Source organism: Zonotrichia albicollis, chromosome 6, assembly GCF_047830755.1.
Source record: "Zonotrichia albicollis isolate bZonAlb1 chromosome 6, bZonAlb1.hap1, whole genome shotgun sequence".
NCBI lineage: Eukaryota > Metazoa > Chordata > Aves > Passeriformes > Passerellidae > Zonotrichia > Zonotrichia albicollis.
This window is the reverse complement of record NC_133824.1, coordinates 20,219,248-20,239,822: the sequence shown is the minus strand read 5'-3', so window position 1 is coordinate 20,239,822 and position 20,575 is coordinate 20,219,248. Positions and strand designations below refer to the sequence as shown.

Below are 20,575 nucleotides of genomic sequence, written 5' to 3'. Positions count from 1 at the left end.
TGGTATAGCAAAAACAGGTGACCACCTTTTGATAAATTTCAACTTATAGCTAAGGAGACTTATTATGATATTGTAAGTAACATACTTTTTTATTTTAAGGTCAGTGCCAGGAGGTGTACATTCACTTTTAATTAAATATATTGGTTGGTCACACTGAACACTGCTGTTTCCTCCTAGATATCCTTCATTAGCATAGTGGATATATTTCTTCTCTAATAACCAGAGACCACCTTACCTTGTTCAAGCCCAAAACTAGAAGGTTCAGGAAGATGTAGAAGTACAAAATGCTACAAAGTAAATAGCAACATAAATTGTGTATTTTAAAACTCAGCTATAATGTTTGTGACATATCTAGGTACTATACAAATCTGAAAGTGAAATGTTGTAGCATTGCATCTCTTAAAGCAGATGTTCTGTTCCTTAGCAGGTGATACAAACTTCCACCCTGTGGCATTTGAACACTGTTTTTGTCACTTCTGAAAATTTTGATCTGACTCAATGTAGAGTTTTGTTTGCTATATGAATAGAATGAGATTATTAGCATTATTTCACATTGTGAAGGAAGATTTTTTGTGTGAATGACTTGGCAAATTTTTATTTGACGTATTTTATAAGGATGACTTTGAAAACCTGGCATCAATGGAAGGGTACCCAGGATGTGTGTATTAGATTTTTATGCTATGGGTTTTGCCACTTAGTTTCATATAATTATTTCTATTGTTTGATCTTTAAAATGTGTTTCTGCTCTGCAGAAGAATAACAAATCTGGTCTTTTTGAAAACATTTCCCTACCGGATAACTTATGAAAATGCCTTAAAAGCACGTCTGATTGTGTAATTTCTTGTAATGATATGTTTTTGTTTTCTCTTTCCTGAAACTGCAAAGGACAAAACTGTAAAACACAGCATGAAAATTCTTCAGTATTCAGAGTTTGAAAATGAAATACTAGCAGGGAGAGTTCTTGGCCAGTTTGGTTTGTGAAAGAAGTACTTTTTGTTACAAATAAGGCTGGTAGTCTTCAAGAGGTATGAATGTGAAGAAATTGAAGTAATGCCTGATGATGGGGCCATTGAGATGACTAATAAGAGCTGATAATGATATTAATGGGTCTAATTCCTGTTTTAAATAACCACTCTGTGTTGATTCTTAGTGGATAATCTATTCTATATTATCAGAGATTAACATGGAAATATCAGTGCTTTGTTTGAGCAATCTTTCCTTTCCTTTCCTTTGACAGGTTTTAGGACTAGTTCAAAATATGAGTGTTTTCCAGTGTCCCAAATGTAAGCATGAGACACATATTTTTGGAACTGATGGCGTAAAAGATCTGGCAAAAACTCTTGGATTGGATATTTTGGGTAAGAATATGGAAATTATTTTATTTTTGAAGAAAAATCTAATGGTGTGCATGAAGCATTAACTGAATGATGAAACTGCATAATCTAGATGACTTTGGATTCAGACTGTTTTCAGATGTAATGGAACTAATAAGCAGTATGCTCTGTTCCTTGTCAGTCTTGTAATGGTGATGTTGACTGCATATGAAAATTCTTGAATTGCATCTTAAATCTCTGTATTTACAAACAATCCAGAACATTAATTGTTTTGATATCAATGTGCTATATTACCTGAAATTTGTTATGTGGTTGACTGCACAGCAATTTTTGCAAATAACCAGGAATTCTATTTAGTCTTAGGACAGAGCTAAACTCTGTCTAGTAATATCAATAAATATTTTTTCATTTATTTTGTTTGAATTATTTTTGTTTAAATATTGACACAGCAGAGGCTTTATAGCATCCTTCTGGTAGGTAAATGGGTCTGAAAGCTGGAGACTTTTTACAAAGGCAGGCAATGATAGGGCAATGGAGAATTTGTTTGAACTGAAGGAGGACAGATTTAGATTAGATTTTAGGAGGAAATTCTTTACTGTGAGGGACTGGCACAGGTTGTCTAGAGTTAAGGGTGCTCCATTCCTGAAAAACGTTTGAAGGCAGGTTGGATGGGGCTCTGAGATACCTGCTCTACTTGAAATGTCCCTGTCTGCAAAAGGGGGCTTGGAACTAAATGATTTTTAAGGTCCCTTCCAACTTAAATCATTCTATGATTAGCTGTGATTAAGCTATCTGTCATGCCTGTAGGCTAAAATATACATGCATCTTTAAAATATACATTACTGATTTAAAAAGGCATGGTTCAACCTGTACTGTAAGTAAAGAATATAACACAGCGTAATTAAGTTGGTAAATGGGGTAATTGCATGTGCTAATGATGTGTTTCCATGTATTACTCTAATTATCTCAATGATTTTCCATAGCTAATTCATTAAAAAGAACCAGGAAGCTCACTTAGAAAGATCAACACAGAAACATCAAGGTCTGACATAGACTTGAGATATCAAGGCAACAGATAATTAAAGACATGCTTTTGGGCTATCTTTTAGTTTTCTGAATATGTAATGAGTTGTGATCAGAGCCCAAGGGGACTTCTACAGCCCTGGGTTATGTGGATGGATGCAAATGCTCTGCAAGCAGTTGAATCGAACGTGCATTTAGATACGCAGGCACAAATGATGTACCATGGCATTGGTCCCGTAGGTGGTTTTTGTTATTTCCTAAGAGTGCAGAACTGATTGTGATTGGATTTAATTAGGAGTGATGTGAGAGATGTACACATTTAGCAGGGGATAGATGAGAAGTACAAAACAAAGCAGAGTGAAGTTTAACTTCAAACTGTCAATGCAAAACCAGACTAAGATTAAGAATAATGCGCCGAGGGATACATTTTGAATTACAGTACTTGATCTGATTAGTATGCTCCTCCTTCCAGGGATGACCATTACATAATAATACCATATGGCATTGTAAGAATTACTGCTTACAGATTTTACGGTAATCCATCCCAAATGGAAGTTCTATCTCAGTATTACTTGAATTCTGCCCAAAAACCTTGAGAACGGATTTTTACATATATATCTGTAAAGTGCATATATTTAAAATTAGTAATTCTAAGTTTATTTTGCATATATTTTCTGACACCTGTGGCTGTTCTGTTTGTTTAGATAAGCATCTAGTCCTTCTTGGCAACCCAACATGATGTTTATCACCCAACATTTGACAAATTCTCCAAGCTAACAATGTACAGGATTGAAAAGTATCATCCTTCCATTTGCTCAGAGTTGGCTGTCATTAGTATTACTGAGTACCTTCGTTTTGTTTATGACAGAAGACAATTAGCATTTGCCAGGAGTCTTTCAAGTAAAATCAGTTATTTCACATACTTACGATTGTCTTTTACTTTTACTGTTCTTTAAAGGAATATGTGATAAGGTTTGTGAGAGAGACTTTGTGCTGCTGATTTTTCTCTCCCTGTCTCTGGAATTTTTTTCCTGAAGTTTGAGAGCTGTAACCATGACCAGAAAGCTATGCCATTGGTATGCGTGGTACTGAGATAATAATTTCTGTGTGTTCTATCCTGACCTTTGCAATTCCTGACTTTTTTAACACTATCTGGTTCCTGACCATCAGCAATGACTGCCAGATTTTTAAAATTCTTTGATTTTTCTTCCTACAGTAAATTTAAATTATTCTTTCTTTGCAATCAGCAGTAGTTGTTAACATCAGAAAAACTTGTGATGTTAAGTTCCCATCCCATTGGGTTGTGAAGAATAGTGCAAAAGTTTTATCTTCCTCAAACCCATACCACCCAAACAGCTATGCAGATGGTTTTGATGTCTTCTGCTTAAATTATAAATTTTCAATTTTTTAAAATTATAATGCATTTTTCTTTATCTTCTAACTGCACTTCTGTTCTTACAAGTCCTGAATGCTCCTGTAGTACCAGCACATGTTTGTAAGTCTGAGGAGGAAAAGAGAGAGGCTGCTATTTTGTAAATATTGGAGATGATTATTAAGCTGATATTGAAGAAGTATTTTTTCGTTAACAAAACATCCTTGAGAAAAAAGAGAAGATTAGTCTCTATGTGAAATAAGAGTAGGAAGTGAATGTCAGGGAGATTTACAAATTACTGTTATTCAATTAAGAATGTTTATGGTTAGAAAACTTTCAGAGGACTCTCTGAATTTTTTAAAAAATAAACACATGAACAGACTATTATACCTAAATTTATTCATGACTGAAATAAGTAAGAAAAAAAAAAATTGAAGGAAATGGTCTGTCATTATCCTAATTAATAATAAGGCTGTTCAAAGATTCAGCACAGTAATCATGGAACCAGTGCTTTTGTGTTTACTATTTGTTTGTTTTTGTTTGTATTCCTACTTGCTTTGTGTTTGGGTTTTTTATTTCTTAAACTTTGTCAATTTTCATACAGTTTTTTAAACTGTTTCATTTTCTGAATACATTCAATCTCAGTAATTTACAATGGCCTTGATTTGAGTTAAATCAGGTTGCTAAAATGTATGAATTAAACTTACACGATTTCTGATGTATCAGGATTGAACTAAGGTAGGCTGTTCTGTCTTTGTCTATCCATAATGTAAAGTGTAGCTATGTCTTCTAGTTAAAGAAAGTTGCTCTTCAGTTCACCTCAAAATTATTTATGTAGCATTAAACATAGGAATCTCCAAGTTTTTTGTAGTGGTGAAATCTGTGTTGCAGAAAGTATGTCTCAGAATGGAACAGGGCTGCTAATTGATTCTCCTTTAGAACGTTCCTTTCCTCTCTGGCAGTTCCCTGCTCATTATAAAAGCAGAATATAAAGAAGATTTCTGTTGGAAAGAAGAATGAACTGAATAGCTGTCCACCTTTTAATTGGATCCAAGGCCTAATAAGGACAATAACAAATGCTATTATTTGGAAATTAAGTATTCAAAGAAGTCTTTGAATAGTGATTAAAATCTTAAAATGGCACTGAAAAGAACTTACAGTGAGGAGATAGACTGAACAGTAAGTTGCATGATGAACAATTGCCTAACACTCAGGCAATTTATTTCACATAAACAAAATAATTTGTATCTCAGCCTGTATTTTTCTGTGTTTGAGGCAAAAAGCCCTTCCTTCTGTAATAAATGACTAAAGCATGGTCCTTTCTATTCAGAGAATTAAAAATCCAAAATATGTTTGGCATTATTCATTATGGATGTAAGGAATATATACCACAGCCAATTTTCATTTTAAATGCTAATTTTCGGAGCTAAAGCAATTCAAAGAGTATAGTGAATGGGAATTAGATTTCAAGTTGCTTTAGGGTTATTTTAAGGAACCATTTAAGAAATACTAGGTCTTCACATATGTGTGCTTGGTATTTTTGATACAGGAGACGTTCCACTGCACATCAATATACGGGAGACGTGTGATTCAGGACAGCCTGTTGTGATCTCTCAGCCTCAAAGTGATGCTGTAAGTTTGGTGCACTGCACTTAGAACAACAGAGAGCTCTCCTCTAAAAGTGAATGGAGAGTGCTTCTTATTGCTCTTTGGAAAGAAATGGGTTTTTGGGTGAAGTAAGGAAATGAAGTAAAAGAAGGTAGTAGCAGTAAGTAACTCAGGCCCTTGGTTTTTGAATGCTGGTCATCTGTTCTGCTTCTGTGGGTTTGGTTTTGTTTAATTAGGCTGAATCATCCAGAATAGAGATTTGATCCAGGTCCTGGCACACTAAGAGGAGGTAGGTCAGTGTCAAGCCTCATGAGACCTTGCAGCTGATGTAGTTCCTCTAAAGCTGTCAGTTAAGCCTTTGGTAGCTGAGCCTGGAAACTGTCAAAGGGTCTTACCCAAAGATGTTTGGAACAAAACTTCATATTGTCAGTACCTGGGTTGTTTTCATCAGGAAGTGGAGCAATTTGCACACAAGAGGAAATAGATTTTTTCAGTTTATTTACCATAGCATTCTGTTGTCACTGGAAAATGCAAGTTGGTGGGGTGGTGGGAGTCAAATATGCAAATCTGTAAAGAAAAGTAGTTGCACATACAGAATTTCGTTATTGCTGATGGAGTAAGATTTCCCTGTCTGCTGTTTTATTTCTCTGCTAGAGTTTGTCTGCCAGGCTCTGTAGGGCAGGGTGCTGTACAAGTATCTGGCATAACGCAGCCCCACTCTCCTCTGCTGCTTAGAGGTAAAGATATATAGTGAAAACAATTATTAGTACTGATAACAGATAGTAGAATCAATTCACAATAAGGTAGACTGTACCTATGGAACATTTGAATATTAGTAGCTTTTTCAATATCATGTTTGAAATATGTTTTTCCCTTCACAGTATTTTAGAAGAAAAAAAAAAGGAGGAAAACATTAATCCAGTGTTATTAACATACTGAATAGGATTCTGGAAGACCAGTGATAGTCCTAAAGTTGTAGTTTTGTTCTGAAAGAGAAGTGGCGTGTTGAGTTCTAATTAAATGCCATGTTTTTGCTAGATTTGGGCAAGGCCCATGCTGTGGAATAATGTAGTGATCTTGAGTCTAGGTCTATCGGAAAAGGAATCCCTATCATCCATATGGTAGCTTCTTTCTGGGAAGTTTGATCAGCAATGTGAAGTTTTGCATAGATGTATGGCTTTGGTCAAAGCTGAGGTAAAACAGCTGGGAAGCTAAGGTGGAGGGCTCACAGTGTCTGAAATCCATAATAACCAAGAGTCTGTAGCCTGCTGGACTATTGAGCAAAGAATTCAGCCATGTATGGGATAGCATTCTGAAAATAAAAAGGCAAGAAAGTCTGTTGTGTTGCCATCTGTTCCTCCTTTAACATGTTCTTGATAACAAAAGGATGGGTTATAATCACCATTTGTGGCAATTAAGTTAAATATGCAGAGGAATAAAGATTGACAAATATGTGTGACTCTGGGGAAAACTCTTAATGTCCTTCTCTGCCTTTGTGTCTGTGAGATAGTAGTTCTCCTCAGAGAATGTGTTTTTTAAAAATGTCACAAATCTCTGTAGAATGAAAAAGAATTTTCCTTCATCCCTGCTTTTCTTCTCATTTTAAAGATATAAAAAATATTCTCATATATTTTCAAAGAAATATTAAATTCTTAGCACATAACTGATGGTGGGAGAAGGCATATAAGGTCAGATTCTAATCTTTAAAACATGACAGTCATCACCATGTTTCTCAAATAAACTGAAATTGTGGCTATTCATGCATTAACAACTTTTCAGATAGAGAACAATGTCTGCTGAATTTCTGTGCTCCTGTTGCTTAAATGTGCAGGGGATTTTCATACAAAATTCTATGCTGATTTTGTTAGAACACACTTACAAATCAAATACAGAATCATAGACCTGAAATAATACCTAGCAGATTCAAACAGTAGGGAATAGGGATGGTGATTGACTTCTTAGAAACCCAGCATGTTGTCACACCTTTTGAGCTCTTTCAAGCCTAGAATAAAATGGTTTCTAAAATATGTCAGTTAATACATTTTTGCTTACACATCTGCCATGGGGTTCATCTTGCCATGCAGATAGATAAAAGTATACCTCTGACTTTACACAAGAATTTCAAAATGTCTAAGCAAACTTGTCTAAATTTATTATTTCAAAGCTTAGATGTAGTTGGTGGAAAAGGGATTTCCTTTTCACAAATGACAAGGAAATTACTAAGAACTAAAAAAAGAAATTACTTGTAGAATGGAACATGTGTGAACTTAGAAAGTTCTTCCTCAGGGAAGGCACAGAATACACAAGACTAATCTGCTTATGGAAAGTATTGAAGTTATAGCTAAAGGATAGGAAGGTTTGATGACTGGAGTTCTCTTTTGGTGAAGCTTGAGGCAGTCCCCTGGGAGAAATAACAGTGCTGCTAAAATGATTTTGCTCTTGGTATAACATTGTCAGCTTAGTTGTTTAAATTGTGGCTTTTTTTGTGGCTTTTTCTTAATACTCTTCATTGATAAAACTTTGTGATGTAGAAATGGAATATTGTTGTACTTGCATGGTTAGCCTAACACAGCAGCTGAGAGTGACCCAAGAAGCTTATAATTTCTTTAATCAACAGTGAGGTCTTAACCTTCTTGAGTGAGACACTTCTAAAGAATAATTGAGCATTTTTCTCCTCCATCACACTGTGGAGGTGGATTAGCTGGCCCAGGTTCCATTTTGTTGCTCACTCAAACAAATGCAAGAGTCACTGGACAGCAAAAGCTGGTAAACAAAAATCAGGAATGCTGCTAAAATGGTAGAACTGGGGGGAAAAGGCAGGGGAAAAGGTAGAATAGGGATAAACTAATGAGGAATCACTGAAACCAGGTGAAATTGATCATGCTCAGATGTACTGGATCTTCCTATGGACCATGGGAAAGGAACCAGCAGCAAAACAGGTGTTTGGAAAGGCATCCTGAAGCTTGCATGTAAGCAGACACAGCAAGAGAAATAGAATATGGTTAATTGCAGTGGAGTTAGTCTTCCATCAGGGGAGCTGCTTAAGTGCCCAGTGACACTGGGCAGAATGATAAATAGAGGTTCCTGAGAGCTTTTTCTTCTGTGAGCATAGAGCCCAGAGACTTACGGAGCAGTTGGTGGTTATCTTGTGAGGAATTCCTGCTGGAAACTTTGGGTGTATGACAGCCTGGATGGCACAGTGGATTTATCAATACCTTGGCAGAACAGGCAGGCTGTCTGTGATTGTTGACCACCAAACTCCCACCTGTCACCTCCTACCTCAAACAAGTACAAAATACATTTGGTGTACCAGTTTGTCCATTCACATCCTGCATATACAGGTGAAGGATTTTGAGTCCAATAAATTGCACACTGATTTATAAGGGAAGAGGAAAAGCTCAGTCAGGTGGAAAGCAGGGGCACAAGGTATCAGCAGTCTAATGGAACAGAGCAAAATAAGTCTGGTTAATCATCCCTTTTCAATTAAATCAGAATGTTACAAACCTTGCTGTGGTGTCATCCAAACAGACAACTCAAATTTGTATTCAGAAACACTTTGTCTCTAGAATGCTTATGAAAGGGTGATATATAAGTAAGGTAAAAACATACAGCCTTTTAAAGATTGCAATAAGTAGTTGGAGAAAAATTTAAGTACTGGTAGCAAAAAGTCATGGAATCCTGTTTTGTGATTTAGTTGTCATTAATAATTCCATTTAATGAGTGGTCAATGCAGGGTGTGATATTTTAAAAGAAAAGCAGATCCTAAAGAAGTCTGCATGGTATGATTTATAATATGCCTTTATCATCAAGACTTCCTTTGAATCATCACAGTAGCATTTGGTATGTGTAGATTCAAATCCTTCATTCAGGGTGTAGACAGTACAATGCATCATCAGACCCTCATTTATGGCTCTGTCTGCTGAAGAAAAGGCTGAGTGTAGGATAGCCTGTTTGGGGGATGTTGCTATACTGCATTTGATTTGCACTGTTCTCTTTGGCCGTGTTTTTTGGGCAGAATGTGTATTTAGATGTCTGTAAGGACACCTTGGGTTAGCAGCTGGGGCTGTCCCTAAGAATAGTTTGGCTGTTGCTACTGCTGATACATAGGATTAATAGGAAGTTTCCCATTTGCACTGAGGATTTTTCTTTGAGATTTTAGTTTCGTAAATCCAGCTTATTTACTAGTCTCCTCCATTTCATGTTACAATGTATGGGTTGACTTTTACTGTCTCAGTAAGTTTGCCTTTCTGACTTGAGACTTCATTGTAAATTTGGCACGAGTTGCCAGTACATGCAAAGAAGAATCTTATGGTGGAGCTGCCCAGAGGAAGGACTGGTAGGGAGTGGGATAGTCTCTGGACCTCTTGTAGCAACCAAGAATTTCTCTGGGTGGCATGAAGCTTGTACCTGAAGTAGACTCATTTAAAGCTGCATTTGTCATCATGTTTTTAGTGCCAGCTGAGCTGACCACAGTAAAATACAGGCATTGGAAGGTATCTCCAGTCCTGCACTGAAGCCTGGAATTGTGTCAAAGTAACAAAGCAATTTCTATGTTTCCAAATTAAGTCTATTTAAAATCTGATTGAACTGGCAAATGGAACATGATTGTGCAGAGAGTGCTAAGAACCGAAGTTATCAGTGACAGGCTGGCTATGCTTATTTTCATGTACATGGCAGCTAAGACTAGTATTTGTCCTTGTGATAGTCACTATTGGATTAGTTGCTCATGGTGGCTAGTTTCCTTTAGCAATTAATAAAATCTAAGCCCTAACAGGTCAGTTGAGCAGATTTAAATTCCTTCTCCTTCTTTACAGGTATATTAGGATCTATGGCATTTGATGTTCCAGACAGTCAGACTTGAACAGATTCTCCTTTGGGTTGCTGGGCTGGATAAAGCAGCCTTAATAGTCTTGGAGTCTTGTAATCAGAAATAGACATTAGAAACCATGTCAGTACTGGGATTTATATCCTGTTGTATATCCTGTAACTGAGTGATGGGACCAGTGTGTGTTTCTGAGTTGCTGGTCTGAAGTTGTTTGTATGCAGTGGTTTGGGTGAAGGAAAATGTGATATCAGCTCCTACCTGCTTTTACTTTGTTGATTATAAGTTGAGTTCTGTGTTTGTGTGACAGTTGCACCAGGTACTGGCAGGCACTGTAGTGGGCTGTTGGCAGGCTGAGATCTGCACTCCACTGAAAGCAAACCAGCAGGTCAGGCCATACCAGTCCAGTCCATGACAACAGGGAAGAGTCAGCCATGACCTGTACAGTCTGCAGTAATCTTAGCAATGATGCATTCTTCCCTCACGGGTAAGATTTTTAGGGAGAATGAAAGGCCATAACTGAAAGGCTAATATTTCCCTAGGATTACTGTAGGGCTTAATTAGATGAGCTAGTAAAAATTTTTCCAGTTTAAATCTACCCAACATGTATTAGGCCATGATAATACGGATCTGCTACAGAGTGATGAATCAGGATGTTCTGATTATTTATGCCAAGTAGGACTTTTCAGTCCATTTCCTGGTGAACTTCTTCACAGGTTCTCTGTTTCCTGCTCTACCATCTGTGCTATCATCAGTCACTTCATTATCAGCTGTGCCCTTGAGGTCTTAAGAACTGTGCCCTTCTGGCACTGTGCCACTGTTTGAGAGGTGAGCAGTCTCTCATGTGGCTGTTTCCCAGCTTTTTTTTTGACTCTGTGAGCATCACCTTCCACCTTTACCTCTGCCTGCCCTAGTGCTGCTCTCAGATCCCATTGAGGCAGTGTTCATAATAAACAAGTCTGGTCTGGGCTTAGGGCCTTCTGTCTTCCTGTGTGCTTCTTCATCCTCATGAAGTGGGAGGAATGATAACTGGTATGTTGTTTCTAAATATAAAGTTGTCTGTCAGCAAAAAATTGGTTTTCAGAAAATCTATAAACCATTCATTTAGAGCTTTCAAACATGAAGGAAGTAACTGACCTGAGAAGTTTGCTTTTGTCTTGTTAAAATGAGAAAAGTTATGGGCGATGAATAGGAACTCATCCTTTATTCTTTCTCTGCTGTCTTTCCACCTGGAAATGAAATAGTAAACCCTTTCTTGTTTCATTTGCAACCCAACTTCTTTTGCTTAGTAATGATGGATTAAACAGCTGAACTGAGCTGTGCTCTCTGTCTATGGATGGCACATTGAAAAGATCACGAGTAGGAAAAACTATTCAATATACATAAAGTTGTTTTTATGTATTGCATATTCACACTCACCAAGATTCCATTTAGACCTTTCAGGTATGTTGATTGATAGTCATGTCCCCTCACTCATGGCTAAATCATTTGTTCAAAGACAGGAAACCAAGGCTCAAAACAGTTGATTTTTGCCAAAGCCAGGTGACTGGTAGAGTTCTGTAAGGGCAACATGAGATACTGGTCTGTTCAACAGACAAAGTAGTGATCCAGGAAAACAAAAGCCCAAAGCTCAGCAGGCAAGACACTAGACAGTGTTTACTAGTGCTGAATGCTTGCTACAAAGAGCTGCATTGGGACCCTCCTGTTGCAAAGTGGTGATCAGCTGCTTGGCAAATGAGGGTCAGTGTACTTTGGGGAAGTGTTGCTCAGACACTCATTAACAGCATTTTGTGGGGAAAGTATCTAAAATCTATTGGGCTGTTGACATAAGTTAACATTTATACAAACAGTTGAGTCTGCTTATGGTGAATTTATAGTTCTGTGTACAATTTGGTCAACTCTGGAGCAGGCAAACAGCCTGGGCAGTCTTTAGAAGGGGCCAGGTACTGTATGCAGGTTGTTAATTGGCTCATTAAAGTGCATGAATTGATCTGTGCAAAGTGGGAGCTGCCTGCAGGACTGTTCCAGGTAGTTTGAAATTCCCACCTGGAGTGCTCCTACACCAATTAGTCAAATACTGAACTGCAGAGGCAGCTTGACTTCAGTCAGTCATCTCCCTTCAGGTGGGTCCATTATCTTGTCTGGGTGAGTGGTTAGTTGGGGGGCAGCTGGAGCACCCAGGGCATTAATGGCTGAGTGAGGTGGGTGTTGCACACAGGCTGTTACCCAACTGCACTGAGACTGTAGCCACAGAAGTTTGAAATTCCTGATTGTGAATTAAGTTCTAAATAATTCTGTAGTTTTTGCCACAAAGTCATGTACATGAGAGAAAACAATTCTGTCTTGCTGTCTGCATTCCTTCAAACTCAGAAAATTTTATGGCTTTAGTTTTAAGATGTGAACACTGAGGCTATGAGGTGTAGAGGGTGAGTGCCAGAGAAGAAAATCCTACAAGCCAGGAGCAATCCCTAAAACAGAGGAGACAGACATGAGCAGTGCATGGCCCTGCAAAAGGCTGACACCTTGTTCAGAGCAGTGACAGTGAGTGCTGGTGGCCCTGGTGTGACAGACAGAGCATCTCTTGCTGCCCCCCAGGCTCTGGCCTCTGGCATGTGTCAGTTTGTTTGCTGCTTTAAAGGCTCATCAGGAGTACAAGGACTAATTCATGGTTAGAGCCATCCTGCAGGAGACAGGAGAAATCAGTGTTGGAGATCTGTCCAAGGAAAGCAGGAAAGGCTGTCAGTGTGGTCTGTGTATGCAGACTTAGTGGAGAAGATGGAGTAGGTTGGTCACTGTCTTGCAGAAGAGCAAGCTCAGTTAGGGGACTTTGCTGTGTACTTGACAGATAATGTGATGCACCAGCTGGAATCTGAAGTATGACAAATTCAAATTATAGAAAAGGTGTACATTTTAACAATGGAAGTAATCAACTTCTGGAACAATGTGCAGTGTGTATATACATACACACAAAAATATTATTGTAATTAAGCATTCTTATATAAATGGTTGAGATTTTATAAGATGTTCCCTTTTGACTACAAGTTGTTGAGCTTGGTACAGGAATAATTTGATTTAATTCTGGGGTTTGTTCTGTGTTGGACTTCATACAGTGTTTTTATGTAAGTCCCTTGACATAAGATTTGTTAATTGATGGTGGATTGATCGTGGTCCTAGCTGTGCCATGTTTCTTGGAGATGTTAACATGAGTATACTTACTTGGATTGCTCTCTGTAGTCAAGGTGTCTGACCAGATGCCACAGGCTGGTGTGAAAGAGAGCTTTAACTGTGTGGATTTCAGTGTTGCAGAATTAGTTCTTTCCAATACCTACTTCAGTCTTTTGGAAAGGTGTCTTTTTTAAAAAAGAGTTTAAATGTCTGAATAGGAAATTCCATGGTGATAGTCAGGTCTGTAATGAATAGTTTCAAAAAATTTTTTCTGAATGCTGTTGTTTTCTCTGATTCTCTATCCTGTGCATCCTGGTTGTCAGGATGAGGGAAGTTTATAATTAATAGTACCTGTGGGAGTAGACAGTCTGTATCTTCCTCATCACTTCTCTTTCAGAAGACTTTGCTTGTTGTTAAAGACAAATTGTTCAGTTAAATTTAAATTCCCCCACCAATATTTTTCTATAGTGCTTGTGCTTAATCTGTCTCTTAATGCATTGTTTTTCCTGAACACAGGCTAAATTTAACCCATTTATTTAAACATGTTTGATTCTCTCTTTGTGTGTAAAAGAACAAACACCTAATTAGTTGTGAAATATTCCTTTCTATAGAAAATTGAGTGCTCAATGTATTTTTCTGTTTTTGCAGGCTAAAGCCTATCATAAGATAGCTATGGAAATATTAAGAAGACTACCAGTACCTCCTGCTTGAAGCATTTGCCACTGAAATTTAGCAAAAAAGTGATCTTTGATGCTGCAGTGCAGAAGAGTCCTGTTACCTAAATACATAGAGGCCCTATGTTAGTTCTAAGAACTTCTTTAGGAATTAATTTACCAGAGGTTAAATTATGATTGTGATAATTACTGTTTTTCACATTGTTATTTGGCCATGTCCAAAAGGATTTAAGTATGCAAATGATGATAGACAGTATTAACTGCTGAATTGTAACATCATCAAGGAAGAAGTGTTTTTTTTTTCCATGTGCCCTATTTTAAAGTCAAGAATGAAAAACAGCCTCTCCGTGCAAGGAGAACGATGGTATGCCAAGACATAAATTTAATTTTTTAAGCAGGATTTTGAATACTCTAAATTCCTTCAGTTTTTGTTCAGATTTTTACATGGTTGGCTATCAAACTGTCCTTAAGTTCTGCAAGATTTTAAAAGCAAAATCAGTTCTGTAACTGCTGTACTTTTCTGTGTTCATCTTGAAAGAAGATTAAAAAAATCCACGTATACTCTGAAGAGTTCTTGTGATGGATGATGAACAAATTCATTCATTATTGGATAAAGTTCGATTGTGAGGCAATTCAAATTCAGTGGAGAATGGATTACGTGACCCTGAGGCTTATTTCTCTACTGTTTTACATTATAATGAACCCAGACAGAAGACAAGATAGCAGAGGTCTTCACTGAAAACCAGATGTTTTTCCTGAGCTCAGTTTGCCACAGAATGCAAATGATCAAGATAAATTAAATTTATGATTGCATATTCCTACTACAGCACAGCAACTTGGATTTTGAATATAAAGATGTATTTTTGAAGTAAAGAAATATTTGGTCTTCAAACTGCGTGGCCTTCTGGTTTATTTTTTCATTGCCTGTGATCTTTGTGTTGGTCTGTGGAAGTGAAAGATTATGCCTTCAGGGAATGAGTTTTCCTTTACAATTAGATCTTGGAGTTGACATTTAGGCTTTTCCATCTACACAGTCAAGTATCAGTATCTTAAACATACATCGTAACCCTACCAGAGAGTGAAGTTAACCACGCTAGGGAGTTCTGCTATTGACCTCTGAGGATCAGGTTTTTCCCTGTATTCCAAGTACTTGGTCGGGATTTTGGATGTAGTTTTTTCTTATTGAAGTGATACAACCTAAAAAAATGGTGTACATGTACATTAAGAATATTTAAGTAGCATTCTTACCCAAGATTTAGATGAAAATCTAGACACAAGTGATGAGTTGAATTTCAAACTCAGGTGATTTTCTAAATATGTAAATTACATAGTCCAAAACTGTTGATTTTTTGCATCAAGTCAATCTCTGAACCTCCTTCCCTGCACCTTCCCTCATGAAATCTCATATCAGTGGTCTGCTTTTTCAGTAGCATATTATTGTGGTCTGAAGAATTGAATACTCTGTTCCTTTCAGTCGTCTGATATATTTTACAAAATTTAAAGCTGGCTTAGTGTTCTGCCTATGAACACTGTTTAGTGTTCATACTTTATTGATAACATTTTTTTAAATTAAGTTTTGTCTCTGCATCTTTATTAGCTTTGCTTTACATAGCATAATTGTTGATATACATGTCTGTAAATAATCCTGTGGTGGTTTTGGCTAGTATAATCTTATATTTCAGTGGAACAACTGGGACTTCTGACTGCTTATTAGCAAAAGACAGTGATATAATCTGATTGTTAATAGTTGTAATTCTTATTATGTTAAAAAGTTTTTGAATGTCTGACATCCAGTTCATGTTGAGCCTGGATGAACAAACAGTATACAGATAGATGGTTGTTCAGCTCCCCTTTTGTTTCTTATTATTTCTTGGGTTAGTTGAAGGATGAACTTTGCTTTCAAGTTTTCTTTTATTTTACTTCTTTTTACATTTTTTCCCCTTTTAATTAAGTACTGTTGTTTTGCTCTGTTGAATCTTTTGGCTGCAGAATTATTTTGAATGCCTTTGTCAAGGAACTGTGTTACAATGATTAAACATAGTTTCTATGCCAGGCTGAAAATTCATTTTAGTTAACAGTTTTGTGGAAGGATTACATAATGTAGTTGATTTATTAATACATATATATACATATGTAATTGTACAGAATTGGTAGGACGTTTCTGTGTTTAAGGATTCCTACAGTCAACCTAAATTTAAATTGAGATCATATTTGCTTGATTTTCCTCATTCTCATGAGTGAAAAACTGTTTCCTAGACCATCTCCTGCAAAGTAAATGAAGGGCACTGGCAAAGTGTTATTGCTTCTTAATGTTATGGAAATACATATTTGTATTTTTTTGTTATGTTATACGCCATTAAATTCATAGTAATGAATTTCAGTCAACATACCACAACATACTACATTTGAAGTTGTATTAATAAAATCATTGATGATTTTGTTGAATGGGGGAGTTGGTTGGATCAGTTGGAGATTTAGCGGGACAAGGTGGTATTTAACTGTAGTTCATAAATATAAATTATAGACTTGACACACAGTGCTGTTTGCTCTTTTCAGCTGTAGTATTTCACTTCATTCTAATTGATATTCCCTTGTGTGCTAATATGTTTTTGTTCTAAAAATGCTAATCCTAGCAGGAGGCCTTGGCTTTTCCAAGCTGTATGGGTAGATGCTCTTTGCTCACCAGCAAGGGAGAATTACTGTGCTCCTGGCTTACCAGCACAGAATTACTGAAGTCTGTAGCACTGTGAGTTCAGTTGCACACTGGGAAATCCCACAGAGGAGGAAAGAGAAAGAAAAGGAAGGCTAGGGAGGCACCAAACAGGGACCAAACAGGCAGGAATGGGGACAGGGACAACTGTCAGTCCCAGTTTATCTCCTGTGTAGGTTAGCAGCAAGATTCCCAAGACTCCCAAGATCCTTCTGCATTGCTGTTGGATGTAGTTTTGTGTTCACAACACGACCCTGTGTATAGTGACCACAGTTCTTGTGTTTGCGGATAATCCCTGCAGTTTCTTGGGTGAGGAGCCTACAGGCTGTGTCTTAGTACAGTGCATTTCTTGGCTTTCAGAAGGTTTTGGTTTTAATGAAAATGAAAGAAGGCATAGAATTGTTTGTGCTAGTGACGTATTTCAGTATAAATTTTTTACTGCTATGTTCAGTTAATCAATTTTTTAGCCTTTGAGACTATGGTTTGTACAATACTTAGGTGCTAGATCCTCACAACAAAAACACCCTGTTATTTGAAGTTATGAGAAAAAAGTAGTTTGCAGGTTTACTTTTTGTTTACTAATTCAATTAGAGTTCACACTGCCACCTGTTTAGTTGCTCTGATTAGTTATGAACTAATGTTAATGCAGAGGAGAAGTGGCAGAAGCAGGTCATTTCAGTGTATTAACAAAACACCTCATGTAATTCTGAATTGATTTCATACAGTTGGACTCAGATCCAGTTTAGCAAGTGAAACCCCCTTTAACACCTTTCCCATAAGAAGTGTGGGTTTCACTTTGCCGTGTGACAATTTACATGTTGGGATTTTGGTACTTTGGTACCCAGCTTTGGTTAAGAAGATTCAAATCCATAGCTCCTAAATTTAGGAGGGGTCTTCAGTCACCTGGCTTAGTCCTTGCTCAGGATCATCATGGAATGCATGGAATGTTCATCACTCTTGATAAAGCTGTGTTGCTTGTGGAGGAAGTAGTGTTAATCACAGCTGATTTTTTTTTTTTTTTTTTTTTTTTTTTTTTTTGCTTAATGGCTTGGGCTGAGCCTTCTTTGGTCCTTGTTCCCAGCCTTATTGATTGCTTTTACCTAATGAGGGTATGAATATAATTATCAATTCTTAATTTAGTGCCTGGCATTTTAGATGCTTACAAATTTGAGATAAAGCTCTGGTGTTTTTATTTGGATTTTGGTACCCACATACCAGTTTTTTTTCCTCATGGCCATATCTGGGCCCATATTGTTGTTGCCATTTTTATTTAACAGAAGTGCTTCCTGGTGGAGATGGCTGGGGAAAAGCCTCCTACTTAAGAACAGTTTACCATAAGATGAATCTGAATTGCTGATTTAATTTCAGAATTGCAGAATTGACTTATAATGGCAGGAGTTACAGTGATGATTACATTTTATTTTGGCAGCACTTCAGCCAAGGCATTGGTTTGTCAGCCACATATCACAAAGCAGCAAAAGAAAAAATGAATTCCCAAAGTAATTTTCAGCCTAAATTTAAGGCGTGCCTTTTTTTTTTTTTGGCTCTGTTTTACATTATAAAGATATTGAAATCTGAAGAAAAAGTATATCCAAAGGTCTGTATTTTTCCATTATCTTTGTGTATTCAGAGAGGATGGGCACAGCCTGTCCTTCCTTATGCACCTATTTGTCTCAGTTTCTGCATTTGTGTGAGTCTGGATCTGAATACCCACTTTAATCAATGCAAATAAAGGACTTCTCCTAGGGAGTGTGTGAGTCTCTGAACAAGCTGGTGGGGGGGAGGAACATCTGCTGTCCTTTAGCATTGTTTTCAGGACTTACAGATTTATTTGAAGTCTTTTCCCTCATACCACTGGGATTTTCTAAAATTTGTGTTATTTCCTGTGATCCAGAGGTTTTCTCTTTTCTTTGGGAGAAAGGCAGGAGACTCCCCACACTTGCCTACCCCATGTATACATCCTGTTACTAAACAATACCTGTTTTCAAAATACAAACTTCTGGTTACTTTTTCTGAAAAGTTAGCTTATGACTTTCTAATGATTCTTATAACTTTCTTTCTTTTAGGGACAACTTTTTTCCCCCAAATAATTATGGATGAAATGCTATAATATATTTTAAAACCCAGTTTTGCTGCACACTTAGGAAGAGTAAACAGGGTGAGAAATCTTTTTTAGCCAAACACATATTCAGTAGATATAATTTTGGGATGTTTGTCCACTGTGTAAATGTTGCAAATATTTTTTATCTCAATTAAGTGCTAAGTGAAGTTCAGGAGCCTGAACACACTTCTGCTCAACAGTAGGCATTTGAGGGTGATGTGAGATGAGTCTCTAGCTGGTCAGACAGGCAAGGATGAGTTTCCACATTGACTTATTTGCTGAATTGGGAAGTTTCTACATGCCTGTTTTTAGAGGAGGAATTTCCATATAAATGGGCTTTTGTCTGTGGTACCTTGAGGCCTCTAATTAATTACATTTCAGATGGAGTCAGGAGGTTTTGGGTTTGCGTTCCACACTTCCCTCTGCAGGATAATGGGGCCCAATGGCTATTTTGCAGAGTTAGTTTCTAAAACAAGTGTTAAAAGGCTGGGAAAATACACCTCAGCTTTGAAAACATTTGTTCATGAGTGCCGGCACTACTGGCATCTCTTCTGTAATGCATTAATATCCTAAACTTTTAGAAAACCTGTGAGTTGTAGCTTGTTAGCACTTTTTAAAAAATGCATTTCTTATTAACAGACAGTGGTACTTCCTGCCTTATTTCTGGACAGTGTAAATAAACATCTTTTTGTTTATTTTTCCTTGCCTGTTGGTAATGCATCCAAAAAGTTACTCCTCTGGAGGAAGAAATGACAGAGCTGTTTGATGCTGAGTACTTTCTTCCCTGTAGGGTTAATATAGGAAATTATAGTCACTGTCTCAGTGAATTGCTGGGTTTGTTACCCTGATGGGATATACATCTTCATTAAAACAAAATGAAAGTGCTGATAAAATGCCTGATAATTATTTAGAGCTTACAGCTCATGAACATTGAAAACATCACACTCTAGAGGAAAATTTACTTGAAATACTTCCATTTATAGATTTTTAAAAATATATTTTTCTAAGAAAGTAATGGTATTTAAGATGTTTGGACAAGGTCTTTGCTGTTGAAATGGATTGCTTTCGACTGCCTGAAAAGGTCTGCCATTTTCACAAGAAACATGACTCGGAGAAGTTTTGTATTACTCCCCATCAGTGCCTGTCTACAGAATCCTAAGTATGAATCTGCAGCAGCAGGTGACAGGAGGGAAGAGAGATGATGTACCAGTATTTGCCTGGGATGATCTCATGCTGGGAAGCAATAGGAATTTGTTTGGCCCGGCAAAAAATATAAGCAGGGTTGCATTTTTAGGAAAGGCAGATGGGTCAGGGCAAAGCAGGGGAAGTTGTATTAGCTGGTAGATGTGACTGGCATATGAAAGGAAATAAAACATCATATGGTCAGAAATAAAATAGGGAATGTATCTTTCCCACTTCTGCCATAAAAGTTCAGCTATATCACCTGGGATGCCTGGCACCCTGGGGTTGTGTTGATCCTGGTGCTTCAGAGAGGTTATAGGAATAAGCAGAGCATCAGGACACTATTTCTGTAATTTAGGGAAGCAACTGAAAAATGTATTCAAAAGTGAATAGTTGAAAACAGTTGATACAGAGTGTTCCTTGAGGAATGGGATGTCTCAGTTCTTGGTCAGTCTGTTCCACACCAGATAATGTGCCATCCCAGGGTGATGGTTTATTAAAGTTAGCATTTTAGCTGTCTATACCACAGGAGCTGAAGTTGAATGCAATAACAAGATCTATAATCTCTGCAAAGCCCTTTGCCC

The 20,575-nt window shown here is 37.3% G+C and overlaps 1 protein-coding gene across 10 annotated transcripts in view; it reads left to right on the top strand.

The window, feature by feature from the left end:
• The window catches only part of NUBPL (NUBP iron-sulfur cluster assembly factor, mitochondrial), a 118,122-nt gene that overhangs the window by 61,878 nt on the left and 35,669 nt on the right, over positions 1 to 20,575 (top strand). For 9 of the 10 annotated variants that reach the window (XM_014267867.3, XM_026792830.2, XM_074542709.1 and 6 more), the window contains 3 exons: positions 1,238 to 1,358; positions 5,279 to 5,361; positions 13,973 to 19,702. In XM_014267867.3, the coding sequence (XP_014123342.1) occupies positions 1,238 to 1,358; positions 5,279 to 5,361; positions 13,973 to 14,035 (267 nt within the window). In that variant the 3' untranslated portion in view covers positions 14,036 to 19,702. Of the gene's footprint in view, positions 1 to 1,237; positions 1,359 to 5,278; positions 5,362 to 13,972; positions 19,703 to 20,575 lie in introns of those variants that run through there. The other variant, XM_074542705.1, reaches the window with a different exon arrangement.